Below are 17,500 nucleotides of genomic sequence, written 5' to 3' on the forward strand. Positions count from 1 at the left end.
ATAAGGAAATGAAGAGCGAAATCGGCAACCACAGACGTAGGTGAGAATAAATGCGATGCCACAACACCTGTTTTATGTATTACCACACCTGCTCTCTCATACCACCTGACGTAGTGTGTGTGTGTGTGTGTGTGTGTGTGTGTGTGTGTGTGTGTGTGTGTGTGTGTGTGTGCGTGTGTGTGTGTGTGTGAGTGAGTGAGTGAGTGAGTGAGTGAGTGAGTGAGTGAGTGTGTGTGTGTGTGTGTGTGTGTGTGTGTGTGTGTGTGTGTGTGTGTGTGTGTGTGTGTGTGTGTGTGTGTGTGTGTGTGTGTGTGTGTGTGTGTGTGTGTGTGTGTGTGTATAGTCATTCCCACCCCTTAGTCGCCCTCCAAGACCTCTGTAATGATTCCCTCGATTTAACTTCCTTCTCGTATCAAGGTTGCATCAAACATAAACAACAAGAACTTCAGTGTCGATAAAATCTAGTTCTCAGCAGTGAAAAACTGCCAGACGCTGCTAGGAGTATGGCTCCCATTTGAGAGAAAACACATTCCAAGAGAGAGAGAGAGAGAGAGAGAGAGAGAGAGAGAGAGAGAGAGAGAGAGAGAGAGAGAGAGAGAGAGAGAGAGAGAGAGAGAGAGAGAGAGAGAGATTTCATTTACATATTTGACTTCAAGTTTCCTGTTATAACGTAAATGAAGTTACTGACTGCCATGAACGATATACACACCTTCACATCCATTAAATAATCACTATTTTCTGTTGTGGGCCTGTATTTAAAGATCTCTAGCAACATTCAACGATAAGGGAACCAAAATAGTATCGTCACCATCACTTCAAAGGTGTGGACGCGGCGTCAATCAACCCAAACATTCCTGTCATCACACACCGCTGCCCAATAAAGACCGGCTTTGCCTGCTATTTTTTGAAACACTCTTAATGAACATCAGATTAATATAAGTAAGTATATTCACACAAAACTTTTTTCGCTTCATTAAAACTGATTGTTCTATGATGATTTAATTTGGTGAATGCTGCGATGAAAACATTGCCGCTGAAAGCAATTATTGAACAGACGTACTCTCATAACAATGGAATCTACCACCTCCATGCGTGTGCCCCAAAATTAACCCAACAGTTAATTTGTATCGTTTTTTTTTTTTTTTCGTGTGTAAGGACTCCTTTCTTCTCCGAGACTTGCATTCCAAACCGAACAAAGCAGCAGGAGCACGTCTGCTGTGCAAGAGGAGCAAGGCATCGACACGTACCTGGTCTGGCAAGGTTTGCTGAGCGGAATCAACATCTGAACGATGCAGTGCCCTGGACATCGAGGGCCGACGTGCGTTATGCGGGTCACTAAAAAGTTTCTTATGGAAGATATTCAAGAAAAATAGTATGTCCTTGTTTTCAAAGCAAATAAATAAACGAACTTCAGAGGTCATACTACCACCTCTCTTCCGGTTTGTCAAGGTTACTTAAAATCCAATCGCTGTACGTGATCACCTTTCATGAACAGACGTAACAGAGAGCAATGTGAGCATTAAAGAATACTCAAAACACTCTTATTATAGTCTTTGGCGAGCAGTCGTTTACGTTTTACGTCACCAAAGAATGTGATGCATGTTTTGCCTGAATTTTACTAAAGAAATATCACAAAGGAAAGAGAAAGAATGCTGCGTTGTAATCAAGTAATCAATGCACGAAGCTACTCGGTAATTTATAATGATGTCTGAACTACTCATTTCCGCAGGGTGTGGGTGAACAAGTGAGGGCGGCGCGGACACCACTGCAGTGTCTGGGCAACAATGATCGTGACAGCGCGGGGAATTCTTGCCGCCACCCTCATCCTCCTGCTTTTCATCTTCCTCCACCTCCTGCCGCACTACAGGTTAGTCTGCACTATACACACGCACCTGCACACACTCCCCCGCCTTCGTCAGATGTTACCGGGATCAGGATGTCAACAGGTGTGGTTTCTATGGTGATAAACATGAAACTCATAACTCCCAGTCTCATCATACCATACACATTTCTCCATATCATTACATTGATAGGACTCAGAACTCACCTTACTTAGAGAAGAGATAGAGTAGAATAAAATGGAAGTTCTTGCAAGCTTCCATTAGTCTCTGTTTGCCTTAAAAGTAATCAAGTGAGACACGGGGAGGGTGCAGGAAAGAAGACCAGTGTTTGTTGATACTCCGCGTAGGTTGCTCACGCCGCCGCCAGGGGACACCACCAGCCAGGAGACTTGCTAGTAGAGCGCGGGTTTTGAAATGTCTCATAGCTTGAATGTCATTTTCTCACTTTTCATTCTTTATAGTTTTGTTGCGGTGGTTAATTCAGCGGTAGAAGAGAGAGTCATTATTACTTTTTATTTGTTTTATTATCTTTTCTTTGTTTTTGTACTCATTTTATTTATTTATTTATTTATTTTATTTTATTTATTTATTTATTTTTTTTTTTTTGGCGTGGTGTTATTTTCAGCGCCTGTCATCAAAGATAGATGTTTTTAGCGAATGGAATAATCAGTTTTTACAATTTTACAGAGGCGTAGAGCGAGGAGGGAACGCGCCACAACGCTATAAACTAGGTAGGTAACATTAGTGGCTGCGGCATGTCACTGGTGTTGTCTATGGTATGATTATTATTGTAAGCTTGAAAGCTTTGTATGTAGTAACTGAATGATTGCGTGAATACATTATACTGATGGTGTTTTAATCGTGTGTGTGTGTGTGTGTGTGTTGCAGGGGGCGGCTGGAGTCCTCCCAAATGTTTCATCAAGCCGCTGTCCAACCTGACGGAGCTGCGTCATTACTTCTCGAAATCCGAAGCTCCGTGTACTAACCTGGTAAGTGCTGCTTCTCTCTCTCTCTCTCTCTCTCTCTCTCTTCTTCCTTTTTTCCTCTTTCCTTCCTTCTTCAGTTCTGATCCCTCCCACACTTACCCATCCTTTCCTTCCATCTTCTTTCCCTCCCGCAGAAAGCGTTCGCGGCAGCCCCTCCAGCGTCCTCGGGAGACAGAAAGCTGATGTGCCTGGACCCTTACTACAACATTCGCCCTGGGAGCTGCCTCGTGCTGTCCTTCGGTGTGGGTCAGAGTTGGCACTTCGAAGACGAGGTGGCGGAGTTCGGGTGTGAGGTGGGAGAAAGATACGAGTATCCTTTTTTTTTTTTTCTTTTACGTTCATAAGAGGCAGAACCGTTCTTTACGTACTTAACTCTCCCATATTCATTTCTTATGTGAGAGGGGCACTGGCCAAGGGCAACAAAAGAACAATGAAAAAGGCCCACTAAGGTGCCAGCCAGTCCCTAAAGAGAAGTCAAAAAGGATCATCTAAAATTAGATTTTAAGTGTCTTGAAAACATGAGATGATAAGATTTTAATTACCTGTACTCCTCATCCTGATACCTTTCTTTCCACTGCAGGTGGTGGCTTTCGATCCAACGAATGGATTAAAGGACCACAAAAGAGGCGACAAGATCAGTTTTTACAGCGTCGGGATCAGCAACTTCAGGGGCAGCAAACTCCTGGGCATGATGCGATACGGAAAGAAGACGGTAAGGGAGAGCAAGGAGACTTGGGCTGTCACGCGAGCTTAACTCTTCGACTGGTAATGACACTGACACTTACCTAAGCAAACAGACAATTCTAATGATCAAAAAATATGAAAGCCACTGAAAGGTTGAATACTCGTAACTCGGTTACTCTTTTTGCTGTCGTTGGAAAACAGTCAAAGGATTAACTCACGGGAGTGTGACAAAGCCTTTTCTATTTGTTCCTTTCCGTACTTACCTCTCCCCCATACATGCAATAATAAAGTATCTTTTTCTCTCTCTACTCTTCTCCCTGATACCTTTCTTTCCCTAGTAGATCACGGGAGCTTAACCCTTGGATTGCTAATGACACTGATACTCATCCAAGAAAACAGACTATAATTCTAATGAGTACAGTTCTATCTAGATGCATGTAAGATTTTAACAACTCGATTACTACTCTTTTTGTGTCACCGAACAGTCAAAGGATTACCTGACTTACTTACGGGACTCTGTCAAAGCTTTTTCTACTTGTTCCTCCAGGTGGGCGCCGTGGACCGCTACGAGAATCTGCTGGCGCGTGCTGGCCTGCAGGGGCGTGTGGTGGACTACCTCAAACTGGACGTGGAACTCTCCGAACTCGAATTTTTCCAGGACATGTTCTTCAACACCCCTCACCTGCTGGCCGGCGTGAAGCAAATCGCCATGGAGGTGCACCACGACGACGAGGGAGGTGAGCAGGAGCGGCAGGAGAACTCTAGCTGAAAAATTGAGGCGGAGCAGAGATGGTTTTGATGCACTTTAGTGTGACAGGTGAAGAAATATGTACGAGTAGGAGGAAAATGAAGAGAAGAGATGTCTGGATGGGAGAATAAGTAATTAGAAAGATAGATCATACTTAATTCATCCATCTCTCTCTCTCTCTCTCTCTCTCTCTCTCTCTCTCTCTCTCTCTCTCTCTCTCTCTCTCTCTCTCTCTCTCTCTCTCTCTCTCTCTCTCTAGACGTGGATCTGGGACCGGCCAGCGTGTACCAGCTGTTCTGGACTTACTACCAGCTGCTGCGGTGCCACGGGTTCAGACTCATCCTTACGTACAACCACAACTCCAGGCGGAAGTGGACGGAGGTGCTGTGGGGTCGAAAGGGGGCGTGGTGAAGTGCTGTGGGACTCGAGAGGAGACGTGATAAGGTTCTGTGGGATCGAATAAAGGCATGATAATGGTGCTGTGTGACCGAGAGGGTGCGTGGTAAGGTGCTGTGAAGCCGATTGTGTATGATAGGATGCTGTGGAATCGAGTGAGTGTATAATCGTGCTGTGGGACCGAGAAAGTGTATGATAAGAGTGCTGTGGGACCGAGAGTGTATGACAGTGCTGTGAAGCTGAGGTGGCGTGAAAGGATGTTGTGAGGCCAGAAGAATGTACTGCAGAGCCGAGAGGTGTAGTGAATGAGTACGGCCAAGAAGGGCATTATGATGTGTGGATGTGATGATTTACAAACCTGGAGGAAACGTGCACGAGGGTCGCCTCCGCTTGTACTTCGTCGTCGTAGTTATCGTCGTCGTCTTTGTCGTCTCATCACTACATTTTTTTTTTTTTTTTTTTTTTTTGTGTGTGTGTGTGTGTGTGTGTGTGTGTGTGTGTGTGTGTTTAAAGGTGTGTGTGTCTGTGTGTATTAGTAGAAAACACGATCATGTACCGTTGTGTTTTTGCTGTTGTATGATTGAAATATTAACTGTTTCACATTCTCGTATAACTAAGGAAAACCATACAGTAAAGTAAAACTCTCTCTCTCTCTCTCTCTCTCTCTCTCTCTCTCTCTCTCTCTCTCTCTCTCTCTCTCTCTCTCTCTCTCTCTCTCTCTCTCTCTCTCTCTCTCTCTCTCTCATAAGGTCACACACTGATGTGACTGAGCTGGGGATCTCGTGGAGAAAATAACTCGATGAAGGAAATACCTACAGCGTGAGGGGACACACATTCCTCGGCGCGGCCTGCACTCTTATTAGTCTTGCGTGCCGTTGCCTGCTGCTTCATCATGCTGTGTTTACAGAATTGACTAGTTATTGTGTCCTCTGCTGCAGGCAATCAATACAAAAATTCCTGATAGTTCTCAGGTTGATTGTGTGATGTTTTGAAAAGAAAACTAGGATCATCAAAGCATGCCTTACTTTCTTTTTTCGAAATAATTTTATTGAAAAAATGTATGACCAATGTTTACAAAAGGTCTTCCCGTGATTGTGACTGACCGTTGTTGTTACAGTTCCTGAGCATCGAGACTGAACCTGAAGGAAACTTTTAAGAGTAAATTATAGTAATAAAAATAAAGTGATCTAACTCCAACCACGTGATGTGATGATGATGGTCATTGTGGACGTGAATGTGTGACTGATGAATGAGGCGACGCGGCACACGCCACGCCGGCTGACCCTGAACACGGCGGGAGACCTACTTGGCTTCCTTAGTTGCCGCGGCGGCGGCGACGACAGCGGCGGCAGGGGAGGAGACGGGTGTAGGAGTGGCGGCGGTGGACGTGGGTGGAGCCTGCCGGGAAAGGGAGGGGCGTGGGAAGCGGTGGCGGGTTGAGGGCGGGAGTGGGACTCTGGGAGTGGGGGAGGTGTGACATGAGTCTGTGACGGAGGCAGCGGGGGGCTGAGGATGGGGGTTGGGTCTGGGGCCGAGAGGGAGCTGCAGAATCCCCCTGGAGGATAATGGGGGCAATGCTGAGGGCCTGAGGGTCAGACTGGCCTGTCCGGGAAGGCAGGGCAGCAGCGACCGCGCCCCCGTCTGGCCCGCGCTGTCCGCGGCGCCCGGGTGCAGATTTCTGATGTGCCTGTTGAGGTTGCCCGCCTGGTTGGCCTGGTAGGAGCAGTACGGACAGCTGTGGCGCCGCTCCCCCGTGTGCGTGAGGATGTGCCGCCGCAGCAAGAACTTCTGGTTTGTGCCGTGGAACACCCTGCCACACACACCGCAGGTGCTGCCGCCGCCCACGCACTCCTCCTGTGGCGGAACCAACACTGTAAGCACATGAACGCCTGCAAGCCGGACACCTGCCAGGCGTCGGCAGGAAGCCTTGACTACTAGGATACAGAAAAACTTACCACTGGCCAGGCCCGGCACGTCTCCTTCCGCCTTCTGGTGCAGACTGAGTGGCACTTCAACAAAGCAAGGCAAAAGTGAGACAGATATTTAGGTAAGGTGTCCTACACGAAACAACCTCACTTCAGAAACGAGGAAACCCCAAACAAGTGCTTTGAAGGAAGTATTTAGCATCGTGCAGCACTAACCCGCCAACCACCCAGCACTGCCACGCGAGCCGCCACCAGTGTGCATACTTATCACTACAAACAACAAGGAGAGGCTGCCCGTGGGCAAACCCGAACGCCTCGGGCACCTACGCGGTGGTTCAGCTCCTCTGGTCCTCGGCTGGTGAGACCAGGTCGAGGTGGCGGTGGCGGACGTGCCTGGCCAAGTTCTCCCTCACATTAGCGCGGTAGGGACAGTGTGGGCAAGGGAATGGCCGCTCCCCCGTGTGAGTGATCAGGTGACGCTCGAGGTGGTAGCGCCGCTTGGTGCCAGCAAATACCTTGCCACAGGCCGGGCAGTTGAGGGCGGAACTGAGGTCTGCCTCGCTGAACGACTGCCGCCTCCGCGGCGCCGGGCCGCCTTCACTGATCCCGTTGTTGTTCACACCCGCGATAGCGGCGGCGGCGGCAGCGGCAGCTGCGGCGGTAGACGGCAGGAGGAAGGTGGAGTGGGGGCCTGTCCGCGACCAGCTAGCCTGCCTGTGTAGGTGGTCAGAGACGTCAGTGTTCTGCAAGGAATGGAACTCGTATCAACCTCCGCCAAGAGGAAAGCGTACAGGGAAAGGAAGTCATTACACTTAGGAGAAACGAATGCTTTACTGACCTTCCGGAGCCTAGGAGCACCAGGCCTTATGTAATGACAACTGTATTTCACCTGGAGCAGGAGAGTGACCCCTGACCCCTGCACCCCGGTAAGACTCTCAGTGGCTGGGTCTTTCATACAATTGTGTGGCTACAGTGATGGTCATTATAGGTATTTTGAAAACATGTTTATATTAAAATTATAAACAAACTGGAGATGGCAGTTCCATTGCCAAAATTTGGAATTGGAACGATTTTGTGTTATGAGACTTTAGTTTTGCAAAGAAAATACATCTACCTGTTACACTTAAATGGCATGTGTTACTGAACAAACAGCTTGATTCCAAATTTTATTGACAAAAATACTAACTGAATTGCATCGTGAATCCAAAACACATCAGTGGTGTTCTTTGCCAGACCTAAGACTTAACATTGATGATTGCTATTCTTAAGTAATACTGTTCAAATTGTCTTTATTAAGGTACATGAAACCTCCATATCAACTCAAACGTGATTGAAGTGCTCAAACATCGCAAAATAGATTCTTAAAAAAAAAAAAAAGAGCTAAATAAAGCCGCACCTCGCACTCGACGCTTAATCTCAAGGTAAAGCTGCACAGGCCAGTGTTTCTCAAGATACACTCGCTCACGAATACTGTAAACGTTACAAATGTTGTCTTTTTTGCTTTCAGTACACAAGTCACCCCGGCGCCTGCGTGATTTGTCCCCGAGGTCCGCACAGCCTCCAGCCTCTTTGGTCTTGGTTTGAGTCTTGGGTCGCGGCCCAGCGAATCAAGGGTAGAAATGGGAGAGACACAATTTATAAGAGAGAGAGAGAGAGAGAGAGAGAGAGAGAGAGAGAGAGAGAGAGAGAGAGAGAGAGAGAGAGAGAGAGAGAGAGAGAGAGAGAGAGAGAGAGAAGGCAAGGGAAAGTAGGAAGATGAGTCATTCAGGTTTCGCTATTTTTCACTCAGTCTGAGTGCGGTCTTCAAACTGGTTCCTGACACTCCTCCCCCTTGCCCTCTCCACAACCTGTGAGCCACTCAGGCGGCCAAAAACACCTCTTCACGATCCTCACTTCGATTCTTGCCCTCTTAGCAGAGTGACTACACCTGACGCGCTGCAGTGCCGCTACTTGAGTCACTTTTGTACCCTAGAGTTTCACAGTAAAGGAGGCTACCTATACACGTGTGTCTGAACACCTCTCATAAAACGCAACGAACAATAACGCCTAAATTCTGGTAAGAACTAATGCATAGAAGAACCGATCTGCGGTTTTTCTTTCTTTATTACATGTGTCACTGAATGAGATTTCTGTCCTAAGGAAATCCGGAATATAAGGGCAAATACTTAAGCGTGAGATGCACGAGAAAATAATTGAGACAAGATGACAAAGTGTGAATGATGAAAATGGTTGAGCGACAAGCGGGCCCTCTGAAGGCCGCCACCGGTCCGTCAGCTCAGGAGGAGGTGGGAGGCGCGGAGTCGAAGTGTAGGCGGCGGATGTGCAGTTTGAGGTTGTCGACGCGGTTGGACCCGTGCGGGCAGTAGGGGCAGCGGTACGGGCGCTGGCCGGAGTGGGTTAGCATGTGGCGTTCCAGGTTCTGCTTGCGGTTCACACCCGAGATGAACCTGCCGCACACGGGACACTGAACCCCCGACGCCTCGTCCCCCCGCGACAGAGACACGCTCCGCCCCTGCAATGTAGGAAATCCAGCGTGAGAGGCCGGACACACGTGCTAGGCTCTAGTCTATTACTTGTTACAATGGAGGAGCAGCTGGACAGGAGGAGGCCTGGGGAACATGTTACACTGAAGTTATGTATTTCGCGAAGTGCAACGACACACTGGGAATGAGATTTACATTTATCGGCGCAGCAAGCATCACGAAGGTTTCGGCGACAACTCCTGGGTGGGGAGAGAAGCTGCTGTAACATCGCCGCTGGGGAGCAGCGGGGGCATGACACCCTTGTCGCAGGGCGGGCGTGGCTGGTGCAGGTCGCGGTGGACAGTAAACATGTGTGTTTTGAGGTTGCCTGTTCGGTTCGTGCGGTGCGGGCAGTGGGGGCACTGATACGGCTTCTCGCCCGTGTGGGTGCGCATGTGGCGCTCGAGATCCTGCCTCCTGTTACGCCCATGGAAACGGCGCCCACAAACCCCACAGAGGAGCTGGTCGGGGGACGGGAAGGAGCACGACGAGGAGCCCCGCGCCGTCAACATGGCCGCCGCTGCCGCCAACCCCGCCTCATGCCTCCGCCCCTGCAACACGAAACACCTAGCCTCAGTTCCTCGTCATCTCCTTATTAGCACAGTCAAAAGTATAAACGTGGACACAACACACAAAGGGTGAGCAAGTGGAAGCGTCGCCGCTCAAGGGATGCAGCGACGCACTGACACAGCCCCTCAGCCTTCCGGTGCCTCAGCGCAGGTCGCCCCTCCCACCACTCCTCCAGACACGGCTCTCTGACCCAACCCTTCATTTTGATAAGCAAGTAAATGACACAAGTTTACTGGTTGCATTTATTCATTTTATTGTGTGCATTGACAGTCCTGGAGGTACAACGACACAACAGAGCTAGTCGTTTTTACCCACACACACACACACACACACATACACACACACACACACACACACACACACACACACACACACACACACACAAGGGGAGTTGCTGCAAACTCCTGAAGCACACTCACAAATTAAAATAACAAAACCATACTAAAATTATATACACTTTGGTCAACTTAACTCCCCGTGATGCACCTCTCCAGAACCCGAGCCAAACAAACACGCCTGCTACTGACTGTGCGCCTCAACAATGTCTTAATCTTTGGGAGTGTTGTAGTGCTTGCGTCTTACACAGTAACTTCTTTGGTGTGTGTGTGTGTGTGTGTGTGTGTGTGTGTGTGTGTGTGTGTGTGTGTGTGTGTGTGTGTGTGTGTGTGTGTGTGTGTGTGTGTGTGTGTGTGTGTATGGGTGGATGGGTTGGTGGGTGCAGGCGTGTGTGTGTGTGGTGTGTAATCAGTTTGAAGAAATATACTTGTAAAAAAAAAAAAAAAACGCCAAACGATGTGCCATAGCAAGACTCAGAGCACTTTTTTTTTTTTATTTTGAGCCAGAGGGAGCATTGAAGACGGGTGGGCGGCCACAAGCCGGTGGTGGGGTGCCTTCCTTTCAGGTTTCCCTTCACTTAGACATTTTAAGAGTGCGTGTGAGGTGGGAGAGGCGCGGCAGGAAGCGCGGAACCTGTGCGCCCTGCATGCCTCTGGGTGACCAGCGGGTTGTCGGAGAGATTTGGGAGAAGGAAGGGTGAGGTGGCCTCAGAAGGCACGGCCTCAAAGTCTGCGGGAACCTGTTGTCCCGGATGGACTTTCCGAATGTGTTGCTTCAGCTTGTCCTTGATGCTGGCGGCGTGGGGGCAGTAGGGGCAGCGGAAGGGCTTCACGGCCAGGTGTGTGGCCAGGTGGCGCTTTAGGTGCCAATGGCGGGAGAAGCAGCGGCCGCACGAGGGGCACTGGAAAGATAAACAGCTTGCCACGTCCTCAGCCACCGCCACCGCCGCCTGCAACAACAGAGAACACGTCGGGTCGTCACTAGCGGTCTCAGACACTCAGAATTAAGCAGACACGTGGACGACAAGGACATGTATTAGTATGCCAGCTGTAACAGAGCAAGTCAGTGCGACGACTATCGGGAAACGCCTCGCCGCGTAGCCCGCGCCGCTGGACACAACAGCAACACCACAACCAGCATTCACGTGGACAAACTAATAGCAACTCATCAAATGACAACAGATCACGGCATCCGTACTGAAGCTCTTAGCCCTCCTCTCAAAGAGAAAAACAGGCCAGCAGCGCATGGCGGGAGTTAAGGAAGCAGAAAAGGGAAAGGAAAGCTCACGTCCCACAGTGAGGAGCCGAAATTACCACTCTGATGGTGAGCGACAGGGCGGCAAAGTAGGGCGGGAGAGCACGCCTGCATGCCCCCCTATTGCTTTCTACTTTTCTGTCTTTGTGTTATCACAGAAGACCAAGACCAAGACTTGGACAAAAGAAGCTAATCTCAGTTCATCCGTCATCACTCACACAAACACGAAGACTTTCAAAATGGAAGAGTTCCCATCCCAGTTTGTGATTTTGATTTCCTTTGTCCAGCATACCTGTCGTGGTGTAGTGGTGCGTGTGCATTGTAAGCCTACAATTCGTTCGTGTGCGGGTCGACCTGTGTGTGACTATATGAGACAGTAGATGAATGTTGTTACTGTTCTGTGAAAATATAAAAGTTCGAATCACATCGGTTAAGTTTAGACTTGACACACCAACCCAGCGAGTAAGAGGAACATGAGAAAGAAGAGGAAATGAACACCCACGGTTACGATGACGATGAGAAGGATGGACGAGAACAAGGACGAGGAAAGATAAGGGCGAGGACGAGGACGGACGATATGGAAGCAAGGGAAGACAACAGTAAAAAAAAAAAAAAAAGAAAAAAGAAAAAGAGCGACGTGAAAGAGAGGGTGGAGGAAGAGAAAATATGAACAGAAGAAGAAGAAGAAGAAGAAGAAGAAGAAGAAGTGTACTGCAGCCAGGTACAACAACCACCCTCGAAGCATATATGTACTTTCACGGGTCGGGGCGGCCTCTCTCCCCGGGCAGTGGCTCGCCAGGGTGAATCTTACGAATGTGCAGCTTGAGATTGTCTTTAATGTTGGCGGCGTGGGGGCAGTAGGGGCAGCGGAAGGGCTTGACGGCCAGGTGGGTGGCGAGATGGCGCTTCAGGTGCCATTGGCGGGCGAAGCAGCGGCCGCACGCGGGGCATCGGTAGTCTGACAAGGTCCCTCCCCCGACAGGAAACGTCTCCGCCGCCGCCGCCGCCGCCGCCGCCCCCACGCTCGTCTGTAAACAAAAACACAGGCGTCAGCCCCCACCACGCCGCGCTCTGCCTGCCTTCCTGCCTCATTCTCCTCCTCCTCCTCCTCCTCCTCCAACACCTAACTTCCTGCAGCACCTCATTCATCTTCTCTATTGACTCCAGCCGCCTCCCTGATGAACCTACTTCACGCTCCTCCATCCTCGATACAAATTTTCTAGCACCAGTCCGCTTCCGATTTCGTTCTAACTGCTCCTGCAGCTCCCGTCACAGCACTGGTAGTGTTGATAAAATTCGTCGTCCTGAACACATCGTCCCCCCTCCCCCCTTGGACAAGAGGAATGGTGTGGCTCAGTAACATAATGGATGAAGGTGTGAGTGCTCAGCAGTAAGCAAGGAAAAGCAGCCTGCCAAGCGTCATCTTTTATTGAAGTGATACAAAGATGTGACCCAAGGAATCAACTGCTGAGGAGGCGGAGCGAAAGACAGTGTGGGGCGGCTCCCCTACCTCTTCCTTCATTAAAAAGAAATAAAAAAAAGTTTCACTGCTTCATAGTTTCTTTCTATCAAGGGAAGCATGCGATCAGTGTAGTAATAGAGGAAGACGCACTAACCTGGCAGTCACACATGCAGCAGCAGCAGCAGCAGCAGCAGCAGCAGCAGGCCGGCACGATATACTGTATATGCTTAACTCGTATAAACTTTAACGTAGCACCGCAGATCGTCCACAAAGCACGTGGTAAAATTATATATGACCTAATTATGTACAATATAGCGCGCGCGCGTGTGAACGCAATAGATAACATGGCTGCGTCACTGAGGAAACAAAAGACCAACGCATCATTCTGTCACTGTCCAGATAATTCATCCATCAGAAGCACACACTAAATTGTATTTTCTTTGACAACTTCACGCATTGATCAGTTGATAATGCAGAGTCAATAAGAAGTTTCTCCGCTCCATGTTTTCTAATACCAGAACAAAAAGAAAAATACACGGAAACAAAAACGCAGGTAACGATGACAAGCGGCAGCAGCAGCGACCCCACATCCTCGACAGCTTACTGGAGAAAATAATGACCAAACAACTAAATCAATCAATGCTTCTTATGATTTCCCTTTTATTTTGAGTTCAGTATTTTCGATATATGAGAGAAGGGGAGCATCGGGGCATGACGAGGCGAGGAGAGGAGGGATGAGGCGCGGTGAAACCTTGGGAGTGGGATGGTGGGGCGTAGCGGCTCATCCCTCGGAGGCGGTGGTGGCCGGCACAGTGAAGGCGAAGAAGGGCTTGCCGGGGTGGATGCTGCGGATGTGCGACTTGAGGTTGTGCTTAAAGTTGGAGCGGTGGGAGCAGTAGGGGCAGTGGAAGGGGCGCGCATCGGCGTGGGCGTGCAGGTGGCGGCGCAGCTCCCACCCGCTCAGGAACGTCTTGTAGCACATGTTACACACAAAGCTGCTCCCGCCGCCTCCACCGTGCGAGGCGACCGTGCTGGGAGCGGCAGGGGCGGCGGCGGTGGTGGTGGTGGCAGGAGGACCCACAAAGTCGTTCAAGATACCACCGGGAGGAGCGACGCCGCCGCCGCTGCCGCCGCCGCCGTCAGTAGTCTGATGCAAAACCATCAGCAGCGAGGATGATGATCCCTTCTGTAACATAAAACATCGCCGCTCAGACGCTGCCCGACAAGCAACACACAGCACCTCCTTTTCCCTCTCCCTCAATACCTCACTCCTCCCGCCGCTGCTCGGCTACACAGCCTCCCCCTTAATCCTATCTCGGGCTTCAAGCGGCGCCTTCGTGAGACACACCACTTCAAATCGCGTCAGTCAGTCCCGACCCACGCTTTGCCTCGCTGTTTGACGCGCGGCGCCACTGTTCTCAGATGCACAGAAAGATCTGAGCAAGGCACATGCTGAAAAGGATTCTCCCCAGAGATATGAAGAGACGATGAGAATACGGAGACAGACTGATAGACAGCAGGCCAGCAAGCAATTCATTATCACCTTTATCATCATTAACATCATCAGCGTCGACGTCAGTTTCACCTTTGCACTGCCAACTTTCCTCACTCATCTGTGTTCGCTGTTCATTTGCTTTAGTTCACCTCAGTCAATGCTCTTATCTCTCCTCTACACCTCACTCTCTGCCTCAGCTTCGTCTCGGAGTTATCTCTCCCTTCCATGCACGACAACACTTCCCCACTTCACAGTCCACATCACCTTCCAGCCAGCCAGACAAACAGTGCGGTTAACAGACTACAACAGAACATAAAGTAAAGGTAGTAGAGGCGCTCTGACCTCCGCTGCCACAAGTATCGCTCCATTTTGAGTTCGTTTAGTAGTAGAGATCATGCATGGCGAGGATGTGGGTGCGCAGGTTGTATTTCATGGTGGTGCGATGCGGGCAGTGAGGGCACGCGTAGGGCTTCTCGCCTGTGTGGGTGAGGAGGTGACGAGTGAGGCCCTGCTTGCGGGAGCGGCCGCGGAACACCTTGCCACACACTGGACACGAGACTGTGGTGTCGGGCTGTGCGAGGCCCGATGCACCGCTCCTCGCTTGCTCCACCTGCAACACAAGACTCTCTCAGCAACACCGCAACACTACCGCACCAGCCTTATACTTCTTACAACCATCTCTCTCTCTCTCTCTCTCTCTCTCTCTCTCTCTCTCTCTCTCTCTCTCTCTCTCTCTCACATACACACACTCATTCTCACTCAGTGTTCCCCCGAGCAATCCCACAGCAAACCCACAAGTATTCCAATCACACCCCAAAACAGTGCAAAGAAAACCAAACGAGGCAGAACTTTCCCTAACAAGCAGTACCAACACCAACAACCAGCGGAGACATGAGCACCAGCAACAGTAACAGACAACAGTAATAGTAGTAGTAGTAGTAGTAGTAGTAGTAGTAGTAGTAGTAGCAATATCAGTAGCAGTTGTAGCAGGTAACAGAAGATAAACACCACTGCTGCATCTTCATCATGTACTATAGGAAACTATCACCAGGATATTCAAGAACCAAAACCAGCACAGTGTTGAGTCCTTGACCAATGCACGAGTTAAGGAGGTATTCACATTGACGCTGTATTGCTTTGTTCACTTTATTTATATACAAAGTAGAAAATCTCAAGGTAGTTATGGTGCTTCAATATTTTCTTGTACAATGTAATAACTTAGGAGTCATTTTGTATTTTGCATGAGAAAGTGGTGTGTGTGAGGGGTATGAGAGAGAGAGAGAGAGAGAGAGAGAGAGAGAGAGAGAGAGAGAGAGAGAGAGAGAGAGAGAGAGAGAGAGAGAGAGAGAGAGAGAGAGAGAGAGAGGAGAGGAGAGGAGAGGAGAGGAGAGGAGAGGAGAGGAGAGGAGAGGAGAGAAGAGAAGAGAAGAGAAGAGAAGAGAAGAGAAGAGAAGAGAAGAGAGAAGAGGAGAGGAGAGGAGCGGAGAGGAGAGGAGAGGAGAGGAGAGGAGAGGAGAGGAGAGGAGAGGAGGAAAGAAAGAAAGAAAAAATAAAAGAAAATAAAAGAAAAGGAAATGGAGAGATGAAATAAAGATGGAGAGAAAAAAAAACACAGAAAAGAACAAATAAAAAAGACGGTGAGGGACACACATCACTTCAACAGTGAAATCTTGCTCTGTAATACACACCCACAAAAAAAATAAATAAAAAATAAGAGTGGAAGGGTCACGGTCGCCGCGCCCTTCACACGCCACACTTGAACACTCATACGCTTATGGCACTTGAAAAAAAAAAAATCCTCTCGTTACACAAATATATAAAGTAATAAACTATTGTCCGTTTTCTTGTCTAGTGTGTAGTGGCAGTGACTATAACAAAACACAATGTAACAACTCAACCACGCGAGAATGACTATAAAAATATAACTCCTCTATCTAATGATGATCAAGATGGGCACACCAAAGACAAAAGTAAATAAATAAACAAATAAACAAAAATCATCCCTGAATAACTTTACCCTTAAGTTGCCTGAGAAAGAAAAATAATTCCTGAACAACAAATCGTTTTATCGCTGATTTGCCAGAGCGGGAGGCGTCGAGGAGCAGCAGGCGTGACGCGAATCAAGCAATGTTGGCTCCAGATGTACTCGTAAGTGTTCCCAAGAGGCATCCAAGACTCGCACTTTCAAAGCCACACTAATGGTGCCTCGCGTCTGGCTGGTGTGGAGTGTTGGGTGTCACCAGCACAGCACCAGCCAGCCCGCGGCGTGCTGGTGGAGCCAAGCACAGAAGCACTGTCATCGATGTGGCTCATGAGGATGTCTCTCCTGCATGACTCTTGCCTGCATGCTCCTCAGCGTGTGTCGCACTGCATGACACGTCTCGAGACGGCTGCTTCCTTTAAGTGAGGGTCCAGATATTGTTTATTCCATTCACTTGTTGGTTTTAATGTTCATTATTATGTATTCATGTTTACTACAGCCACACTCCCTCCAGGTCATTTCCCGCTGTTGCCTCACAAGCACCAGTCTGTTGCTTCGTTTGTCCGCCGCTCCACCGTCAGCGCCTCCGGGGGCTACAGGAGGCGGAGCGTCCTGAGGTATTCCCACTGGTCGAGGTGGACGGTGCGGAGGTGGCGCGTCAGGTGATGTTTCACGTTCATCCGCTTGAAGCACAGCGGACACTGGAAGGGCTTCTCTCCCGTGTGGATGATGCGGTGACGCACCACCAGCTGCCGCCTGTTGCGCCCGTAGAACACCTTGCCGCACTCCGGGCACCGCAGGCCGGGAAGGAAGTGGCACACCTCGCTGCCTCCCAATTCATCCTCCTCCTCTACCCCTTCTGCCTCCTGCACCTTCACCACACCCGCCCCCGCCCCTGCCGCCCGCTTGTCACGCTTCTCCGCCGCCCTACTGCCACCCATCTGGAAAAACAGAACGTAGTCTCACATAGGCATGCCTTCACAGTGCTGGCTAAGAAGACTGCTACTACGGTGCATTGGACAAAGCTGGTGGGAAAGTACTGGCAAACTCTCTCTCTCTCTCTCTCTCTCTCTCTCTCTCTCTCTCTCTCTCTCTCTCTCTCTCTCTCTCTCTCTCTCGACAACACGATGGTGGCGGCAGCGCCACAAAACAACACGCACAATCAATTCGATAATCTCATTCACAAACAGAACAACGAAGAACAATCAACAGTTAACACTATGTAACAAGCTCCGCCTCGTCCCTCTCCCTCCCTCCAGCCTGAAACCGCACACCGAGAAGCCAGTGAAACACGATATAC

At 49.5% G+C, this 17,500-nt stretch overlaps 2 protein-coding genes across 10 annotated transcripts in view; one reads left to right on the forward strand and one right to left on the reverse strand.

Annotated features, from left to right (window-relative positions):
* LOC135103448 (uncharacterized) overlaps positions 1 to 5,254 on the forward strand; it is a 6,208-nt gene extending 954 nt beyond the window's left edge. Inside the window, exons 2-8 of the mRNA XM_064009707.1 lie at positions 1,730 to 1,867; positions 2,529 to 2,572; positions 2,730 to 2,830; positions 2,962 to 3,120; positions 3,408 to 3,539; positions 4,059 to 4,248; positions 4,519 to 5,254. Of these exons, the coding sequence (XP_063865777.1) occupies positions 1,785 to 1,867; positions 2,529 to 2,572; positions 2,730 to 2,830; positions 2,962 to 3,120; positions 3,408 to 3,539; positions 4,059 to 4,248; positions 4,519 to 4,670 (861 nt within the window). The 5' untranslated portion in view covers positions 1,730 to 1,784 and the 3' untranslated portion in view covers positions 4,671 to 5,254. The remainder of the gene's footprint in view (positions 1 to 1,729; positions 1,868 to 2,528; positions 2,573 to 2,729; positions 2,831 to 2,961; positions 3,121 to 3,407; positions 3,540 to 4,058; positions 4,249 to 4,518) is intronic.
* A 426-nt stretch (positions 5,255 to 5,680) lies between these two features.
* The window catches only part of LOC135103447 (longitudinals lacking protein-like), a 62,613-nt gene continuing 50,793 nt past the window's right edge, over positions 5,681 to 17,500 (reverse strand). The window contains exons 5-6 of one of the 9 annotated variants that reach the window (XM_064009669.1): positions 6,908 to 7,323; positions 5,681 to 6,509 (exon numbers count right to left, since the gene is read on the reverse strand). In XM_064009669.1, coding sequence (XP_063865739.1) covers positions 6,916 to 7,323 — 408 coding nt within the window. In that variant the 3' untranslated portion in view covers positions 5,681 to 6,509; positions 6,908 to 6,915. The other 8 variants (XM_064009675.1, XM_064009666.1, XM_064009698.1 and 5 more) reach the window with 8 other exon arrangements.

Source organism: Scylla paramamosain, chromosome 9, assembly GCF_035594125.1.
Source record: "Scylla paramamosain isolate STU-SP2022 chromosome 9, ASM3559412v1, whole genome shotgun sequence".
Classification (NCBI taxonomy): domain Eukaryota; kingdom Metazoa; phylum Arthropoda; class Malacostraca; order Decapoda; family Portunidae; genus Scylla; species Scylla paramamosain.